This window comes from Barbatula barbatula, assembly GCF_947034865.1.
Source record: "Barbatula barbatula genome assembly, chromosome: 3".
In the NCBI taxonomy this organism is placed as follows: domain Eukaryota; kingdom Metazoa; phylum Chordata; class Actinopteri; order Cypriniformes; family Nemacheilidae; genus Barbatula; species Barbatula barbatula.
The window spans coordinates 21,480,982-21,500,129 of NC_136764.1; the positions used below are offsets into that span (position 1 = coordinate 21,480,982).

Genomic DNA, 19,148 nt, shown 5'->3' on the forward strand with positions numbered 1-19,148 from the left:
CACCGACTGGAATAGTCCATGAGTTTTTCTGCGGGGTGGAGACAAGTAGTCGGGACGAATGCCAAAACGACTCCCACTAGAGCGAAAGATGAAATGTAACGGGTGTAGATCGCACACCTTAAACACGTTAAATTGCGATGTGTATATATAAGCGTAATGTCAAATATTGTGAGCATTATTTCATTAGCGCCCAAGTTACGCTAAGTCAAGACCACCTTTAGTATCAATTGGTCATTTTGTTGATCTTTCATTGTATGAACATCTTGAATTTCGCGCGTGTGTCAGTGTGCACAGGTTGAAACAGGCTGCCCCTCTCGGGGTCTATATTTAACGGAGCCGGTGGCCATACAAGGTCGTGGCTGTCCACAGCAATCTGCAGAGTGGCAGCATTATTTTGGTTCCCGTCGGCTGCCTCATACCCTCCGCAGTGCCTGGATTCTCACACGCGTCTCAATTTTGGGGATTTTTCCCGTTTTACAACTTTTCCTGCCACTTTGACTTTGGTGAGTGACAGTGTATTTACAACAGAGGCCCACAAATAGAAAATATAGTGTTTGCTCGGCCAGTTATGTGGAAATTGACATGCTGTGACTTACCATCACAACAAAACGGGTTACTGAGCAAATGTCTTGTCATTTTCGTGTTGTCCTATAGACACGCTTTACTTTAAACGTATCTATACTGTCTGCTCATGTACTATTTCACTGTCATCTTATCATCATTTTATTTTTCCAAATAACTCTTTTAAATGAAAGCAGAATGTGTATTTGAAACTATGTTGGAAAAACAAGCAAGAAACATACGTCGACCTATTTGTTTCCTAGTTCCTTTCAGCATTTGTTGTCAATTCTGTTTTATTTTGTGCATTAACATTCAATGGGAATTTGAGGCCGCCAAGAGAGAGAAAGGGGTTCGTGGGCCGATCATAAAGCACACTCAGGATGTCGGGATCCATGGAAGTACGCAAGGAGCAGCAGCAACGGGACCTCGAGACGCACTATGAGAGCAGCTATCATCACAGCTCCTTGTCATCTGTTAGCAGCCATTCTTACGCGGCTTATGTGAGCGGCCATGGGTAAGAGGACAGAGGGGACGCGTGCCCCCCGTGCTCATGCTGCCCTCAAGAATGACTCCTGTGGCGCAACCCCTTACAAGTGCTGCTTTCCCCCCTCTTTAACACAATTCCTCCTGCTTTTCTAAAGACTTCTTCCGTATAACCTATTGATGTTTATCTGCCTTCTCCTAAACAAAGCTGGTTGGCTTAGTAATAGGGTTAGAAGAACTCTTTACTGGAAATCTTTTATCCGGCTAGTACAAATCTTCCAGGTTTCTTGGTATCTATTGCTTTGATCATGCTCGTGTTAATGAGTTTTGTGACTTTGTATGTTTACAGCATTTCGCAACTTTTATTATAGAGGAACGGTTGTGCTGTTTAGGACAGCTTGACTGTCAGCGGCAGGAAGAATTTGAGCCTCTGTGAGAATGAGCCAAAGTTATTAATGGTTGTAAAAAGTTTATTTATAGTCGTTGAAACTTGAAATCACATTAGTTGGGGTGGACTGTAACTGTACATACATAAACCTGATGGGCTTGGAATACTGAGGAAAGTGTCTGCACTCTTAAGTGCATTTATTGTTATATGTAAAGCAGTGGCCTTGCGGTCTGTAGCTTGTCATTTTTTTACAGTTTCGTAGTGATTTGATTTGTAGATTATGTTCCTGACAATATTTGTTGAACTATAGTGAATATGTGTAAATAATTCTGACACTGTCTGTTGTAATTTGTTCATCTTCACTTAATGTTTCGTCAGCGCTTCTGAATGACTGTATTTATTAGGAAACAAATCCTCAGAAGGACTTGAAGCTGCTGTAATCCAATTATATTTTCCAACCGTGTAAGCGATAAAAAGATCAGACTGGAATTCAAATTGAACGCTCTGCTTTATCTTTAAACCTGACTAAAGCCCATAATACTGTTGGCAGAGTGTCAGGATCAGTTGGATATGATTAGGTTTATCTTCTGATGATATGTGTTTTTAGAAATGTTTCCCAACTGCTCAGGATCTTTTGTACGAAACGAGGGAAAATGATATCAAATGTATATTTAAATCGAATCATAGGCTATATTTCTGCTATATTAATAAGGTGGTCATGTGTTGAAGTGATGTGCTGCAGACAACAACAAGCGAGTCTATATCTATTTCTTTATATTCTACAATGCCGCTGCTTCTCTTGTTTACAATAACATTTTTAATAAATGCTTAATATTCAGAGTGTCTCTGCAAATATTTACCGGCCACTAACACACAAGACTCTGTTTCATCCCATTCTGTTAAGGGGGTAGTTCACCCAAAAATTTCAATTCTGTCATCATTTACACACCAATGAGTTGCTCCGAATTTGTATAAATGTCTTTTTGTGATGAACACAAAGAAAGATATTTGATAGAATGCTGATTACCAAATATATCTTGGACCCCATTGACTTCCATGGTATATAGGGAAATTGTTTTGTTCAACGTAGATGTTTTCAATAATGTAGGACAGTAAAACGTCTGGAGCACTTTTGACTACCATGTAATTTCTTCCTATTATGGTAGTCAAGAACTGTTTTGTTACAAGCATTCGTCAAAATATCTTTCTCTGTGTTCAACCATAAAAATAAATTGTGTCCAGGTTTGGAACAAGAGTGAGTAATTCATGACAGGATTTTATATTATTATATTGAACAGTTTGCTTCTGTTTATCAGTTTTCCCTTTTAGTTTTTGATCTGACTCTTGTTGTTTAGGGTCAAGACGTCAACTAAGAAGAAGGAGAAGACAATAAGTGCAGTCACCAAAAAAGACAAGCGAGCTCGCCTGGCAGTGGACAAAGAAAACGAGGTCATCGGATACGTTGTGCCGGTCTTTAGAAGCAGGTGATTGCACACATCAGTTGGGTCACATTCCATAGTGCGATCGGGAAGTCTGTAAACTGATACACTTTGTAAAGACGTTATATCAGTACAGCTGAAATTGACCATTTGATTTTAAATATTGTTATGCGCATCATGGTTATATCTACGATGTACCAAATAGCATGAATAGTTTCAAGGGCAGTTTGTGCTTATTAATTTAATCTTGTTGTTCAGTCATTTAGCCACCCAAGAGCTGATGGAGAGCCAGGAGGAGGTGAAGGAAGAGGGTGTGGGGTATGTCGTCATGAGGAACCTGTTCTCCAGGGATACCGACTTCAAGATGAGAGTTCATAAGAAGACCAGGGAGACCAGTATGAGAGAGTCCGCCGATCGCATGACTCTGAGCAAAAAGGTTTGATCCAATATTTAAGATGTTTCAGTGACTTCCGATCTTCTGGGTGATTAATGGGATCGTTCACCTGAAAATACTTACCTCTTTGCTGCAAAAATGTTGAGGATACGAAAGCTGCGTCCTAATTTGAAGGCTGCTACCTTCTAAGGGCGCGGACTTTAAAACCAGGACTTGCTCTTCCGGTGCACCCTCAGAAGTTCACGAAGCGAACTGAAATGATACGGTTTAGCTTTGCGGAGGATTTCCTAATGCTCCTGTTGCCTGTTGACAGCAGCGGTACATTTATTGAAACAAATTTTCATTTGAGAGAATATGATGAATATGGCGTTTAAGTAGATTGAAACAGTCTAACTGTATATTAAATTAACCTACCTAGAAATGTAAAACAATAATGCACCAATTATGTTAATGATCAGCATCATATATAATATTAAAACACTGACGGAATATTTTTGCTTATTACATTCTTATATTTAACTAAAGTTTTAAATGATTATAAAAAATGTCCAGCCATAACAGGCGTGCAGTGAATCTCAGGATAGCCTAGGGATAGGTTTTTAACGATACATTCGTTCTATCCTTAAAAACCTGTGGAAAAAAGGTTGCCTTTTCGAATTGGGATAAGCATTACCAGCCTCAGTCGCGCCGCTGTGATGCAATTGACATTAAAATGCACCCTTCAAGGGACGCAGTCCCCGAATTGGGTCACACATAATTTTAGCAAATGGGGACTGGGGCTGTCAGCCACTAGGATTTGGGTCATACAGGCCTCGATCTGTAATTATCGTGTAACCTTTACTATTTAAAGAGTTGTTTTTTCCTCACAGCTTTGTCCAAACTATTTAAATTGAAAGTGGACTTATTGTAACAGGTGTCAATCAACTTGATTTTCGAATAAGATCAGTATTCCTCTCATGTCTTACTTTTTTTACTCAAGCTGTATGAGAAAGATGAGTTCCAGAAGAAGATGAATACAGACAGTTTGACTCACCCACCGGAGTTCATTGTGAATCCACGTGGCCAGACCGTGTGGGAGGGAAGGAGTGTGACCTTGCACTGCACCGTGGCTGGATGGCCCAAACCCCGTGTGGCCTGGTTAGAAACCACATAGAAAATGTTACTATTAAAATTACTTGGGTTACACTTAACTAATTTGGTTGCACTTTATTTTAATAGTTGACTTTAGACAACATATTCGATGTACAGTATACGTGACTGTGAGAGTTAGTTGACATGTAGTTGCAATGATTTCATAGAAAGTATTTGCATTGTCTTAATATTCTACTGACTGGTAGTTGCCAAAATGTTGCAAAGTTACTTATCATTTGTAAAATAAGTGAACTATCAAAATTGAGTGTTACCCCATACATATTTAATGTAGAGTGATACGAGTATTGTTTATTGTAAACTCTGATCAATTGCCCTTCACCTCTTCTTTCAGGTACAAAAACAATGTTGTAATCGATGCAAAAGCTCACCCTGAGAAATACATCACAGAGAGCCAATACAACATGCATTCTCTGGAAATCAAGAAGTAAAGAAAGTTTTTATTTAATTGTATTATGTGTTTTGTGCTACCGCGTTCCCTTATTATTTTGCATAAAATGCGTTAAGTTCATTCTTCATTAATATCAGCAACATGAAGTGTTGCTAAAATAATATAATATGATATAAGAATATTTATTTTGTGTGTATTCTTGTGGATTGCAGCTGTAATTTCAATGACACTGCTGAGTATCGGATCTCTGCTCTCAATGTGAAGGGAGAAAGTTCTGCTTTTGCTTCTGTCATAATTAAAAGTGAGTATATTTACATGCATTTTTCTGTCTGCATTGCCATGAATGATCAACAGTTGTTGTCTTCTCAAATTTAAATTATGTAAGTGTTATAAGTTAATGAAGGTGATAATGAACTGTTGTACGTGTATGTTTACTCTAACAAGCCGTGTCTAATCTACATCTTTCTATTGAATGTAAGAGCTGTGTTTAGGTTCTCCAGGTCTATTCTATTTCCATTTGTTCTCTGCGAAGGCCAATTAATTGTAATTAATTGTTTCCCTAGAATACTATGTATAACCTTTCATGTAGCACAACTCATTTGTTTGTCTAATCCTTTGCTTCCATTCTGAAGGGTTCAAGGATGAAGAGGAGGTGATCGAAAGGCCTCGTAAGTTTCACATACCATAGAATTCTCTACAACTGTTGGACTTGTTTTCCTTTGAGCTGTTTCTGTTCATGCTCTCTTTAGATGGTTTCAGTCCTGAGTATGGGGTCACCTTTCATACCACCATCATTGACAAGTTTGCCGTTTCATTTGGCTGCGAGGGAGAGACTATGAGTTTGGGATGTACGGTCATTGTCTACCCCAATGTCAAACGCTACCAGCCAGAGATTGTGTGGTCCAGAAATGGTGGGTCCTGTTTGAACTCATTGTTAACTGCACTGTAAAACTTGCCTCCTCTGTCATCATGTTGGAGATCTGTACTGTTGTAAGGATCTGATAAATAATAAGTAGTCTAGCAGTCTTTGATGCTGACTTCACTAATTCATCAGGTGTCGCCTTGTCACCTTCTAAGTGGGTAACCATGCATTGGAGTGGAGAGCGGGCCACTTTGACTCTTGTGCACCTCAACAAAGAAGATGAGGGTCTCTACACCCTGCGTGTCAACACAAAGTCAGGCTTCGACTCCTACTCTTCCTATGTTTTTGTTAGAGGTCAGTCCTACTTTATATTTTGCCACATGTGCTGTAAACCGTGCACTTTGCCTGGTCTTACTATAAAGAGCACATTAACTTTGGAAAGTCTTCTTCAAAAAATGAATGATCATTTAATGTCGTTTCTCGGGCATGTGTACTGCATCTTTAAGAAGCAAGTTGCCATGGGTATTGAGTTTCACTTTGAGAATGATGCTTCTATTTTTGGTTGACGGCACCAAAGGCAGTCAGTGCTGGGAACAAGCTAACCTAAATCCCTAAAATATCTTTAAGTGTACTTTCATCAGAATATATGTTTCCTTGTTCTTACCTGAATAAAGAAACACAAGTTAGGATATTATATGAGTTATTATGTTCACGAAGCGTAGGTGTTGACTTGTATCTTACCGTGACATAATTAGATATGACAGTAGAGAGAAATGTGTGTATGTGTGAATCAGATGCTGATGTGGAGGAGGAGGGCGTCCCTGTTGCTCCTCTTGATGTGCGTTGCCATGACGCTAATAAAGATTATGTGGTCGTCACCTGGAAGCAGCCAGCGGTGGAGGGCAGCAGTTCCATCATGGGCTATTACATTGACAGGTGAGTCAGATGGGATTTTAAGGTTCATCACCGAAAGGATCTTAAAGGCCAGGTCAATATTCCTCATTGAAATATGTCTTCACAGGTGTGAGGTTGGCACTCATCACTGGGCCCAGTGTAATGACACTCCAGTGAAATACGCCCGCTTTCCTGTGACCGGGCTTATTGAGGGTCGCTCCTACACATTTAGAGTGCGAGCCTTTAATACAGCAGGCGTGAGCCGCCCGTCCCGTCCCTCTGACCCCATAGCTGCAGTGGACCCTGCAGATCGTGCCCGTCTCAGAGGTAAGAGAGTGAATGTCTATCATTATTTATTCACTCTCAAGTCTTTCAGAACCTTTCTGTGGAACACAAAAGAAGATATTTTGAGAAATATCTCGGTTGCTTTGTTCATACAATGGAAGTCAATGGGGATCGGTGGTGTTTGGTTACCAAAGTTCTTCCAAATATCTTCTTTTGAGTTCTGCAGAAGAAAGAAACTCATACAGGCTTGAAATGACGTAAGGGGGAGTAAATGATGACAGAATGTTCATTTTTGGTTATTTAAGAACTTATTTAAGTTCATCTGAATGTATACATTCTCTTTTGTATGACACAGCCGGTCCTTCTGCTCCATGGACTGGAATGATCAAATTTACTGAGGAAGATCCCACAGGTAAAATATTCATTCAAACATTCAATTTTAGACACTATAAAGAACTTGAAACATGATGCGATTTTAGAAAGTGAACAGAAAAAGTTTGATTTTGGAAAGTGACATTTTACAGTGAAACTGGATGGGGCTCCATTGAATTTATATTTGGAAAAAAGGGTTCCATTTTTATTAACAATTGGAAAGTAAACGTTTATTGATAATACATTTGCTATGAAACCAAAAAGGGTCCATTTTAATTGTATGCTTATGTACTGGTCATAAATAAAAATAATATCCAGCATGACCTTGCCGTCAGAGTGATTTAAAATTCTCCGCATTATTTTCCTTGTCTCTTTCAGTTGGGGTAGTCCCTGGTCCAACAACTGACTTGGCTGTCACCGAAGCTACCAAGAGTTACGTGGTGTTGAGCTGGAAGCCCCCTGCGCAGAGAGGCCATGAGGGTGTCATGTATTATGTGGAGAAGGTGAGGAAAAAATAACAAATGCAAATACCATCTTGTGAGAAATTGTATTGGTTTTACCTCGTGTGACCCTACTGTTTATATTACAAATAATTTTTCAGTGTTTGGTGGAAACTGACACATGGCAGAGGGTAAACCCCGGGATGCCTGTGAAATCTCCCCGCTTTGCCCTCTTTGACCTTGCTGAGGGTAAATCCTACAGCTTCCGTGTCCGCAGCTGCAACTCTGCTGGTGTCGGCGAGCCGTCGGAAGAAACTGGGGCGACCACAGTGGGAGACAGATTGGGTAGGAGCTCTTAACACAAAAATAGAAAATAGGTTACTCAAACACGTTAAGTATTGCATGACAGAGAGTGTTTCAGTAGTTCTTGATTCATAGGCTTATTTTTATGGTATATCAAGCCTCAACGTGATTATTTACATTTACTGTATTTATATAAGCAGTATGCTGTTTGTTTTGCTTTCAGACCTGCCGTCTATTCCAGGTCCTATCATTCCCATCAGAACCACTGACACTTCTGTGGTTGTGACCTGGGGGGCATCCAAAGAGGTTAAGAATCTGGTGGGTTATTACATTGAGGTTAGCGTCAATGGCAGCGGCGTTTGGGTTCCCTCCAACAACAAGCCAGTCAAAGGCACGAGGTATGCCCACCAGAAAACTAGTGTTTATGTTCTGTTATTACATGGTACATTTATGAACCTAGTCAAAGCTGGTTTAGAAACCTGTCAATCTCTTTTGTTTGCAGGTTTGAATGCCACGGGCTGAACGCTGGAGACAAGTGTGTGTTTAGGGTGAAGGCTGTCAACGCTGCTGGATACAGTCAAAGCACTGCGGATTCTGAGGTCTGCGTTGTGCAGGCAGCAATTGGTGAGTATTGTTGCAGCTGTCAGTACAACTGTGAAATTTAATCGGCGCTTCAAAACACTTCATACTACATTTGACGCAACTCACTACATTTTTAGGTTTGTAGCTTGCAGTATTCTTGATGACTTCACATGCAACCCGTTTACAATGTGCATGTTTTGTACACTTTACTCACAACAGCAGTCTTGTTCCTGTAGCTTTCGGAGAAAGAAAAATCTTTACAGAACCATTTTATATCTGTGATTTCCAACATAATCTCCCCCACCAGCACAAAAGCATCTCTGATTCTCTTTTGTTGTACGATGGCGTCTGTTCTCAAATCTTTATTATGCAGTACCACTCATACTTTGCTTTTCACCCAGATGAAAAAACCAAACTGAGCTTGCATGCGGCATGAATATCATCAAGCCAATCCTGCTGTTGCATGCCCTACTGTCCTTACTCATTTCATTCTGTAAGAAACACCTGTGACACAGACACCTAGATACGCAAAGCAGTCACAGTAGAACGCAAATTACACATTGACACATTGTAAATAGGACAGTGTGTTTTTGTGTGTTGTCATACAAGCCTGTGCTGTATGTCTGTTTTTGTGAATGATGTCAGGGTGTGTGACATACAAGCCAGTGCATGAGCAGGGTGGGTGAGAGAAGGTCATCCTGCATGAGTTTTGAAGAGCACAGTAAGTACAGTTGACCTGTTCAGACTGTGACAGATCTATGTGTGTCAGTATGTACAAGCACAGGCAAGTTAATATCACACAATCCTGGGTTGTCCTTCACTCCAAATATGAAACAAAATAATGTATAGTTATATAACTGTATAATTCCATTCAAGACTCCTGTTTTTGACATTATTCTCATGACAATAAAGCACATTTTCCCCTAAATTATCATTACCACAATGAGAATACATTGTAACTAAAAACACAATATTGTCATTTGAAAAATCTTTCATTACTATAAATTCTCGAGACATACGTTATAATAATTTTTGTTTACACTTTATTTTTAAATATTGAAATACTAAGTAATAATGATTAACTACACGCACTTAGGCTACTGTAGAGTTTAGGGATTACTATAGAGTTATGGTTTAAGGTTAGTTACATGTAATTGTGCAAAATCGAAATACTATAGGAAAGACAAATGTAACAAGGGCACTGTAAATCGTGTTACACTTACTTTTGTTATCACTTTTCTAATAAAAACATGACTTTGTGAAGATGTAGCACGTTACACTGTATAACCTGCATGCTTACGGACTTATTAACTGATTGTTTGTAGAGTTTGGGCAGTTGTAATATTGTGTTCTTTAATAAAGAAAACCTGTTAAATATTTGTCACATTTATATTCATATGCTGATGACATTCTATGAAGACACACAGGCAGCCTTGGTGCTCTCTCTAGGAGACAAAATGCATGGATAACGAATGTGATGCTAGGCTAAACTATGCCTATTCCTGCTGCAGCCACCCCGAGCGCTCCCACCGGTGTGACCCTGCAGGAGAGTGTCCGTGACTACATGGTGCTGGGCTGGACGGCTCCTGCAAACAACGGAGGAGCAGATATCAGAGGTTACTATCTGGACTACAGGACGGTTAAAGATGGAGTCACAAGCAAGTGGAATGAGCTCAACACTCAGGCAGTCACTGGCACATCTTATAAGGCAGGTCTTTGTGTCTTGATGTTGGATTTATGGCAGATCTGACGTTGTCATTGATAATAAGTTCAAGTACATACAACTTGAAATAAGCAATTGTAACATGCAAAAGACTGAAATAATAAACTACTCTTGCTTTTTTCTTTTTGGCTTAGGTGACAGACCTGAAGGAAAACACTTTCTATCAGTTCCAGGTGCGTGCATTCAACCAGGCTGGCGTTGGTGATGCCTCCACACCTGGTGTCCCCTTGGAATGCAAGGAATGGACTGTTGCTGTTCCAGGTACACCACATCGCTCATCAGCATTACATTTTAATGTTAGATCTAGTACTAAATAATCACTAGTTAAGTTCATATTTCACTTTGTATGAAACCCAGGTCCTCCTCACGGTCTGCGTGTCCTCGAGGTGCGTAAGAACTCATTGGTGCTACTGTGGGAACCACCAACGTTCAACGGCCGCAGTTCTGTGACCGGGTATTATGTGGACTTTAAAGAGGAGGACGGCCGATGGAGATGTGTCCAAGAGAGGTCCACAAATCAGACTTTTATGAAGGTAGTGACTTTTTATAAAGTTGCATTTAGTTTTAAATATGAATTTTGTCAATGTTGGGAGGCACACTAGTTTATAGATAACATTAAGGCTAACACATTCGTACTAAAAGCCAAATAACTTTAATGAAGCAACTATACATGAAACCTGTTTAGTTGAGGAATTTAGGTGGTATTCAAAGGGGCCATAACTCTGCATTTCTCTGTTTATTAGGTGACTGGTCTCCAAGAGGGTGTTTCCTACAGGCTGCGTGTTCACGCCAAAAATCTGGCAGGTGTCGGTGGACCCTCAAAGTCAACTGATGCTATTTTGGCTCAGACTCGCCCTGGTGAGTCTAAAGACACATATCTTTGTTTTTTACTACCTTGTGCCTTTAATTTTATTTCACATGTTGGGTTTTCCTCAGGAACCAATGAGATTGTTGTGGATGTGGATGATGACGGTGTGATCTCTATGAACTTTGAGTGCTCCGCCCTTAAAGAAGGCTCTCAGTTTATGTGGTCTAAAAATTATAAGGCCTTCACTGACACTTCTCGTCTTGCCATTGAGACTGTCGGGGGCAAGTGAGTTGGTTTAGAATGATCTAAGACACTCTTCTACAAATCAATGACCATCTTCACTTTTCGCGAACTATTCATTTTCCTTCTTGCAGGTCAAGAGCAATCTTCAATGATCCATCAGTGGAGGACTTGGGCATTTACTCTTGTGTGGTGACAAACACTGAAGGTGTCTCGGCCAGCTACGAGCTAACTGAGGAAGGTGAGTCACTTTTATTTCTGGCCGATATTCCATCCTGTTACATTTTATCAAATCCCGTGCAAGCATAAACACAAGCATCTCAAAGTCATTTCCTTAAGCCCTGTTACTATTTGTTTTTCCTCTGCAAACCATAAACAAACAATGATACACAATTGAACAAAACACAAATCAAAGGCTTGTTGATCATTTTCTCTTTGTAGGACTTAAGCGTTTGTTGGAGATCAGCCATGACCACAAGTTCCCCAGTAAGTAGGATTACTGTACTTCAAATACACCTTAAAGGCACAGTTTACCCAACAAGACAAATTCTGTCTTCATTTACTCACCTTCGAGTTGTTCCAAATCTTTGTTTGATGAACACAGAGAAAGATATTTGGAAGAATGCTTATAACCAGACAGTTCTTGGACCCTGTTGACTAGCATTGTAGGAAAATTGCTTTGTAATTTTTTTCGTTCTGTTAAACAAAAAAGAAGATATTTTGAAGAATGTATGAAGGCAAACAGTTCTGGGGCACTTTTGACATATCACTCAGTATGTTGTTGTAAGCTAACCGTTTTCAATATTCTGCAGTAATTCCCTTTAAAACGGAAATGGCCATTGAGCTTCAGGAGAAGGGACGTGTGCGTTTCTGGGCCCAAGTTGGCAAGTTTACTTCTAACTGCCAAGTGGAGAATGTTTTCAATGATAATATCATCTCTCAAGGAAAGGTACTGCATATCAAAACATTACCTCATATTGCATTCACAAACATTGCTGTTTATGACAGAACGTTGGAAACATGCAGCATGTTTTTCATAATACTTTTTAGAAGTACACAATGAACTTTGACAAGAGCACTGGGATCATCGAATTGTTCATGGACTCATTGGAAGTTACTGATGAAGGAACCTACACATTCAACCTCATTGATGGCAAAGCAACGGGTCGCACCAGCTTAGTGCTTATCGGAGAAGGTAAGTCGGTCGAGTTGGCTGAATGATACAAACAATATCACTAGAATAAACTATAAAGTCACTTTACAGAGATATAAACTATATTTGAACATGTTTGTAATGTTATTACATCATCAAATATCTTTATTGCTGCAATAATGCGTCAGGAATCATCAGTTTTAACAAATGACTTTCTGCGAAACAACACTGTTAAAAATGTGCCTTGATAGTTTTTATGAAAAGAAGTTATTAAAATATACTTAATAAAATTATGTATCTGTTTTTTATCAGCAAAGTCATCAAAATCTTAACAACCAAAATTAGTAGATTTTATTCCCAAGATTTGTAGGTTATTTTAACTCGATTGTTTTGAGTAATTTGAATTAAGTAAATCCAACTTAATATTTAATGATGCTAAACCCATCCAAATTGGTCAAATTAAGTTTACTCATTATTTTGTGTTGAGACTACATAAATCATTTTTGTAGATATAACTTCCTTGGATGTGATCTTTAGTTCCCAGCGTGCTTTGTATCTGACTGCATTAGGAGATTCATTTTCAAGATTAACTGTCATATTAAGTGTTTTTCTGTAAAAAGAAAGACTTTTTGCTGATTTATCTTTGAGATTTAGGAGAGTTTTTGGTATTATTTTAAGTTTGGGTGTTTTAAGTTGTTACCGTTGTTCAGAAGAGTGTTGCTTGTTCCTGGTCTGAGGGAGGCACGATAGTGAGCAGTAACTGTGCTAATGCCAGTACAGAGACAACCAGTCTCTTCTTACTTGACCATCTATGTTGCAAAAATAGTCGATTTCAATATGAAAGTAAGTGATCTGTGAAGTTTGAGTTAGACCCATGTTTTTGTTCAGCGTAATTACTTTTTGTTTACTTCTTTAAGTAACATGTACATGATATTTTAACAAAAGCTATATGTATTTAATAAGTAGAATTTACTTTATTCTGGTTAGGAAGGTGTACTTGTAACAATTTTTTAAAGGAATTATATCAGCAGATTTTAAAGTGATTTTTTTCAGTGAAATATTCCCTAATATCATATTTGAAAAGTACCAGACTGTGTTTGCTGTAAAAAATGTATCTTCACTCTTAATACAAGTAGATCATTAAATATGTATTAAACATTGGACAAGTTACACAAAATATAAGTTACTAATAAAATAGTTATTTTATTCTTCTGTACAAGAACGATCTATCAGAGCTATGTATGAGGATTTACTTTAGAGGGCAGTAGAGTACCATTTATAACTAAAAATGAACCTACAGACTGTATTACATGTTCTAGCTCTATGACCAAGCAGCACTCAAAATATACTGCATTCTTTACGCTTTCATAATTTCTTCACATTTCCCTAATGATGTTTTTCAGAGTTTGCAGAACTTCAAAAGAAGTCTGAGTTTGAGAGAGCAGAGTGGGTCAGAAGGCAAGGTACGGTGAACAATGTTCCCAAAGTCCTTTCAGTTTTAATTCAGTCCTGATTCAGTTATTCAAAGATGTCTAAAATAATTCTCCCACCCACAGGTCCTCATTTCGTAGAGTATCTCGGTTTCGAGGTCACCCTGGAGTGTGACGTGCATCTTAAGTGCAAGGTCAGGATTCATGAGTCAGTGATGGTGGCATGAAATCGTATTGCAGTTTTTCGGGTTGAAAAGATGTTCATCTTTACAATCCCCTCATTCATTTTGTTCCTCTCATTTCCTGCTACAGGTTGGAAACATCAAACCTGCCACTGAGATTGCCTGGTTTAAGGATGGAATTGAGATTGAAGAGGATGATGAGGATGCGAAGAAGATCGGAAAATCTGCTGAGGACTTGACCTTTGACATTGGCAAGGTCAGACAGTGGTTGGCCAGGGATAATATTATTTCGGATACGGGGTTCGAGCAGTATGCTATAAGCTTTGCTATGCTAAAGGCCACTTTCCTCTCTGACACACGGACCCATAAATGATGAGATTTTTGCACCTTTTAAGCACCTTTATTTTTTAGAATGTAGGATCAGATATATGAGAAGAGATAGACACAGTGTTTAAGCTGTTTTGTTAAATTGTTTTTATTTCAAGAGCCGTGATTAAAAATAATAGCCAGTATTTAAATACACCATAAAATCAATATTGGTTTAGTATTCTAATTCACAGTGAAAATGAAAAGTTGCGAATGCCATTTCATGTTGACTTTAATGTTAGATTCTGTATATTTTCTGTGTATCATGTTCTGTAAATTGAACCAGGGAGATACATACAATTTTCAACATTTATGTCCATATATCATAAATATATGGTTATTCCGTGTGTGAACCTTGGTTATAAAGGAAGCCACTTCCTGAAATCAATCAGACTTAGGTGGTATTTCTTAAAATTGTTATATCATGTCAAGTCTTCAAGACCTCCATTTTGGATTGGTAATTGGGAACAAAGATTTAAAACCATCTAAGTTTGACTGAATTCAACTACCAATAAGGTGCCAGTCCAGACGGGCTGAGAGAGAAGCGGAGTTAGTGCATGCCGCAATGGAGAGGAAGACTCCCTTGCCACTACTGTAGTGGGCGCTGCCATTAACTGCAATGTTTGTTTAATTCACAGCTTGTTATTAAGAGCGAAAAAGAGAAAGAAGGGAAAAAGAAACCCGCCACCGAAGAAATCCCAACCAAGCCAAAAGTCTGAAGTTCTTATTTATAAGTTGGCATCACTGTCACTGTGTTGTTTTTATGTGATGGTGCTGTCTTTTTCTCTCGTACTCTGTCGGCCTGCAGCATCCTTCGCAGGAGAAAAGCTTGGCTTTTCGGTGTTTCCTGTTTTGTTTATTTAAATGTCTTTTGGTGTTGTTTTGACTGTGATGGATAAATCTGTGTCTATCTGTATCTTACTGTTCACAAAATTCCTCGACAGATTTCAAAGAAAGATGCAGGAATATATGAAGTCAAATTGAAGGACGAAAGAGGAAAAGACACGACTTTGCTGAATCTGACAGAAGCAGGTATGTATGAGGTTATTGGTCAAAGGCCGGGCGGATTTCTCAATTGCCTCATGTACAAATGATTATATGATATTATCTAATTTAATATTGTGTTATTATACAGTAATATCATGTATTGATTGAAATATACAGGATGCTGAATTTGTAATCAATGAAGTAAATTCAAAGGTCATATAAGTGAAGAATTTCAATAATCTAACAAAATGACAAATACGTAACATTTTTTCAAAAGGGTTCATGATTTCTAATATAATGACATGATTATTAAATCCAGACTTCTATAGGTGACAATTGAAACATTAATAATATCTCAAAATCTTTCATGCGATCCTTCCTCAACAGGTTATCAGGCAGTGCTGAACGAAGTGTTTAGAGTTATCGGTGAGTGTTCTGCAGTCAATCCCTCACCACTCAACGTTATTAAACGTTACATGATACTCCATTAGGAATGAGCTTTCAAGCACCATCTACGCAGAGCTCGTCGTGCAATTTTCATGTCCCTTTTTTTCTCTGTTCTTATAGCCAACTCTTCTACTGAGCTCAAGGTTATGAGCACAGAGCATGGAATCATTCTGTACTCCTTTGTTGTGCACCACATTGAAGAGCTCCGTGTTGGCTGGCTGAACAAGTAGGCTTTTTGTAGTTTGCCACTGTATAGTCCTACTGCATGCACTATGCACCGATTTCATTGGTTTCATGTGACATCAGGTGTGATTGTAAAGAATGTATCTATTCACCAGCTCTGGAAGTGTCGCTGATGTCTGGTTTATAATCTTTCAATGTCAAGCATATTTCTTCCAACATGTGATTTCCCGAGTATCATTTTTTTGAACTTATGGCATCATGATCTCACCAATGCTTTTTGTGTGTTTCTGTCTGGTACCAGAGAATCAAAGATCTCCCACTCAGAAAGAGTTCAAAGTGGAGTCACTGGAGAACAGCTGTGGCTTAAAATTAATGAGCCCACGGAGAAGGATAAGGGAAAATATGCCATTGATATCTTCGATGGCAAAGGCAGTGTCAAGAGGGTCCTTGACCTCTCAGGACAAGGTGAGGGTTCAAGTGTTCCTAGTACACATTCATAGAATTTTTTTCTGTGAACTTTTTTAGTTTTCTATAGTTTATTGTTATATATTATATTACAGTTTAAATGTATAATATTATAACATTCATTCCTCTCATTGTGTAGTATGGGAGGAGGCATTTGAAGAATTCAAGAGGCTGAAGTAAGTCTTTATATTAGTTTAACTCTTTCTTTTACTGTACTTTTATATGCAAATACAACAATACATAATCTTATAGTTCATATTGTTGTTGTTATTTGGTCAAGATCTCATTGCATAAGTTGTCACATAAACATTCAAATAAACAACTCCAGTGCGTCATAATGTGTACCCGTGCTTCAGCATTTCCTGATATTGAAAAGTTTAAGAAGCATGTAGCCTTTCACCTTTCCAGGTGCTAATGCTATTTAAAGACCTAAATAACCGTGTGTTTATCTCTCTTCCTTCCTCAGGGCGGCGGCCATAGCCGAGAGAAGTACGTAATTGTCTTTGCTCTTATTTTTGTGCTCTGACCTTGTGTACAAATTCAGAAGCATTAGATTAACAGACAAGCCATCTTCCTCGAATGTTATTTTTGTGGAATTGTTATTCTGTTCGAGAGAGAAAATGAATACGTCTGAAGAAATATTCCAGACAGCTTGTTTAGAATGCAAATCATTTCCTCTGAGAACAGTTATTGATTTGGTCATAGAAAACAGAACGTATTCAAGTTTTTATATCTGAAGTGTATTACGTTTATTTTCAATTTGTTTAAATTTGTGTGTCTATAGACCGTGCCCGTGTGGTGGGTGGCCTGCCAGATGTCGTCACCATTCAGGAGGGCAAGGTACCTAATATACAAGCGATATCCTTTAAATTGTACAGTGAGGTTTAAAATCCACATACAAACGTCATAATATAATAATATCATAACATTAAGATTCGTAATATAATTTCAACCTGAAAGTACATTTAATTTTGAAATATTTAACAAAAGGAAACATTGTGGCATAAATTGAAAAGATATACGAAATGTAAATTTTCTTATTTCTATATCACGAATCATTCCTTTTACAAAAGGAGTCATATTTTCTTGCATCCGCTGAAACATTCTCAGATCTTTCTGGGATAACGTGGATAGTCCGGTTTTGCTAAATTTTGTCGAGTCCATGCCTTTTGGAATACACCGCATACTTGGAAATTTCGAAACAAAAATGTTATTTGTAATTTGTTTTAAATTAAATACAAAATATATGTACTTGTGGTCTCAGATTTTCTGGACCTCATTCCACGTGGTCTTGTCACTTGCTTTAGAAGACCTCACTTCTTTCCCTGCCTTATACAGTCTCTGAACCTCACTGGCAACGTATGGGGTGATCCTGTTCCTGAGGTCAGCTGGATAAAGAACGACAGGCAGCTGGTGGGTGATGAGCGCTATACGCTGAAGTTCGAGCACGGCAAGTTTGCCAGCATCACCATCGCTGCTGTCAGCACAGCCGACTCTGGGAAATATGCCCTGCTGGTGAAGAACAAGTACGGCACGGAGGCAGGAGAGTTCACTGTCAGCGTCTACATCCCAGAGGACGAAGGCTTGAAGAAGGAGTAAAGATGGAGAAAGGGTTTTAAATGATCAGTATATATTTCAATGCGGTTTTTTTTCAAAGCATGCCCAGATAATATTTTTCATATATGGGAAATCCATGTATCTTTGTAATCAAACACACCGAAAGCAAAAATGTGTGGAGTGCCTGCGTCTGAAAGGCCTGATTTTATTGTAAGGCTCTATTACATTAGACTTAAGACCTGGGTTGACCTTTATTTTGTAAGAAGGTTGCTAGTATTAACCTTAGAGTCATGAACCTCTACTGTAGAGGTGTTAACCAAGATTTTGCTAATACGGCAATTTACAAACCCAGGGTAAACTATGAGAAAGTATTGTTTTAACAATCCTAAAGACTAAATACTTTTTAGAAAACTAACTATTACTGTGCTGTTTGTAATCACAATGTACCCAGATATCATAATAATACTTTGGAAGTGAAATGGACATGATTTGAATTAAAAAGCTTTGAGTGTTGATTTGTTTATAAACATAAACCGGAAGCAGTGCAAAAAAAGGGATGTACCGATCTGCTGTTGTCTTGTTTTAATTAAACGTGTGCGCCGTGGACCTACTGCTCTGACACAATGTATCACATCACAAAAGTGACGTCAAATTCTGCTTTAAAGCAAGAAACGTCAAAGATGAAAGTGAAAATGAGGTCTGTAAAAAAACCTCGACTAGTTCTTATCTGCCTCGTCGTGTTTTGTGTTAAATGTCTGTATATGCTGTAATAAACGTTAAAAAATAGCGTTAAAAACCTGCAAGGAGGAAGACGCACGATGTAATGCCTCACAAGACTAGCTGTTCTGTTACGCATTTGTTTTGTTCCGTGTTATCAGTTGACAAAGATCTTAAAACCAACAGTCCGTGCTATGTAATAAAATGAAACCACTACAATGCAAATGTGTTTGCTTGATAACCCGTGACGCTTGGATTGATGCACTGGACAGATTACATCCACCACTTGTGTTTTATCAATGAATGTAACATAATTCAAGCGGTTATATGCACTGATAGCAAATGAC

The 19,148-nt window shown here is 38.5% G+C and overlaps 1 protein-coding gene across 2 annotated transcripts; it reads left to right on the plus strand.

Moving 5' to 3' along the window:
• The first annotated feature begins 53 nt into the window (after positions 1-53).
• myom1a (myomesin 1a (skelemin)) lies at positions 54-19,023 on the plus strand. 2 transcript variants are annotated; one of them, XM_079451492.1, is made up of 37 exons: positions 356-503; positions 890-1,075; positions 2,788-2,916; positions 3,130-3,307; positions 4,245-4,402; positions 4,749-4,841; positions 5,018-5,106; positions 5,438-5,473; positions 5,555-5,716; positions 5,860-6,021; positions 6,462-6,603; positions 6,689-6,888; positions 7,202-7,258; positions 7,597-7,721; positions 7,820-8,003; positions 8,185-8,359; positions 8,464-8,585; positions 10,055-10,251; positions 10,401-10,527; positions 10,624-10,799; positions 11,010-11,124; positions 11,203-11,359; positions 11,449-11,555; positions 11,756-11,800; positions 12,127-12,263; positions 12,365-12,509; positions 13,871-13,930; positions 14,024-14,091; positions 14,210-14,335; positions 15,390-15,477; positions 15,820-15,858; positions 16,000-16,105; positions 16,364-16,527; positions 16,667-16,703; positions 16,994-17,016; positions 17,312-17,367; positions 17,866-19,023. In XM_079451492.1, exons 2-37 carry the CDS (start codon positions 942-944, stop codon positions 18,124-18,126), a joined length of 4,380 nt encoding a protein of 1,459 aa, XP_079307618.1. In that variant the 5' UTR covers positions 356-503; positions 890-941; the 3' UTR covers positions 18,127-19,023. The 2 variants fall into 2 exon arrangements, with proteins under 2 accessions (XP_079307619.1, XP_079307618.1); XM_079451493.1 differs by lacking the exon at positions 890-1,075 and having other exon boundaries at positions 54-503.
• The last annotated feature ends 125 nt before the right edge of the window (positions 19,024-19,148 follow it).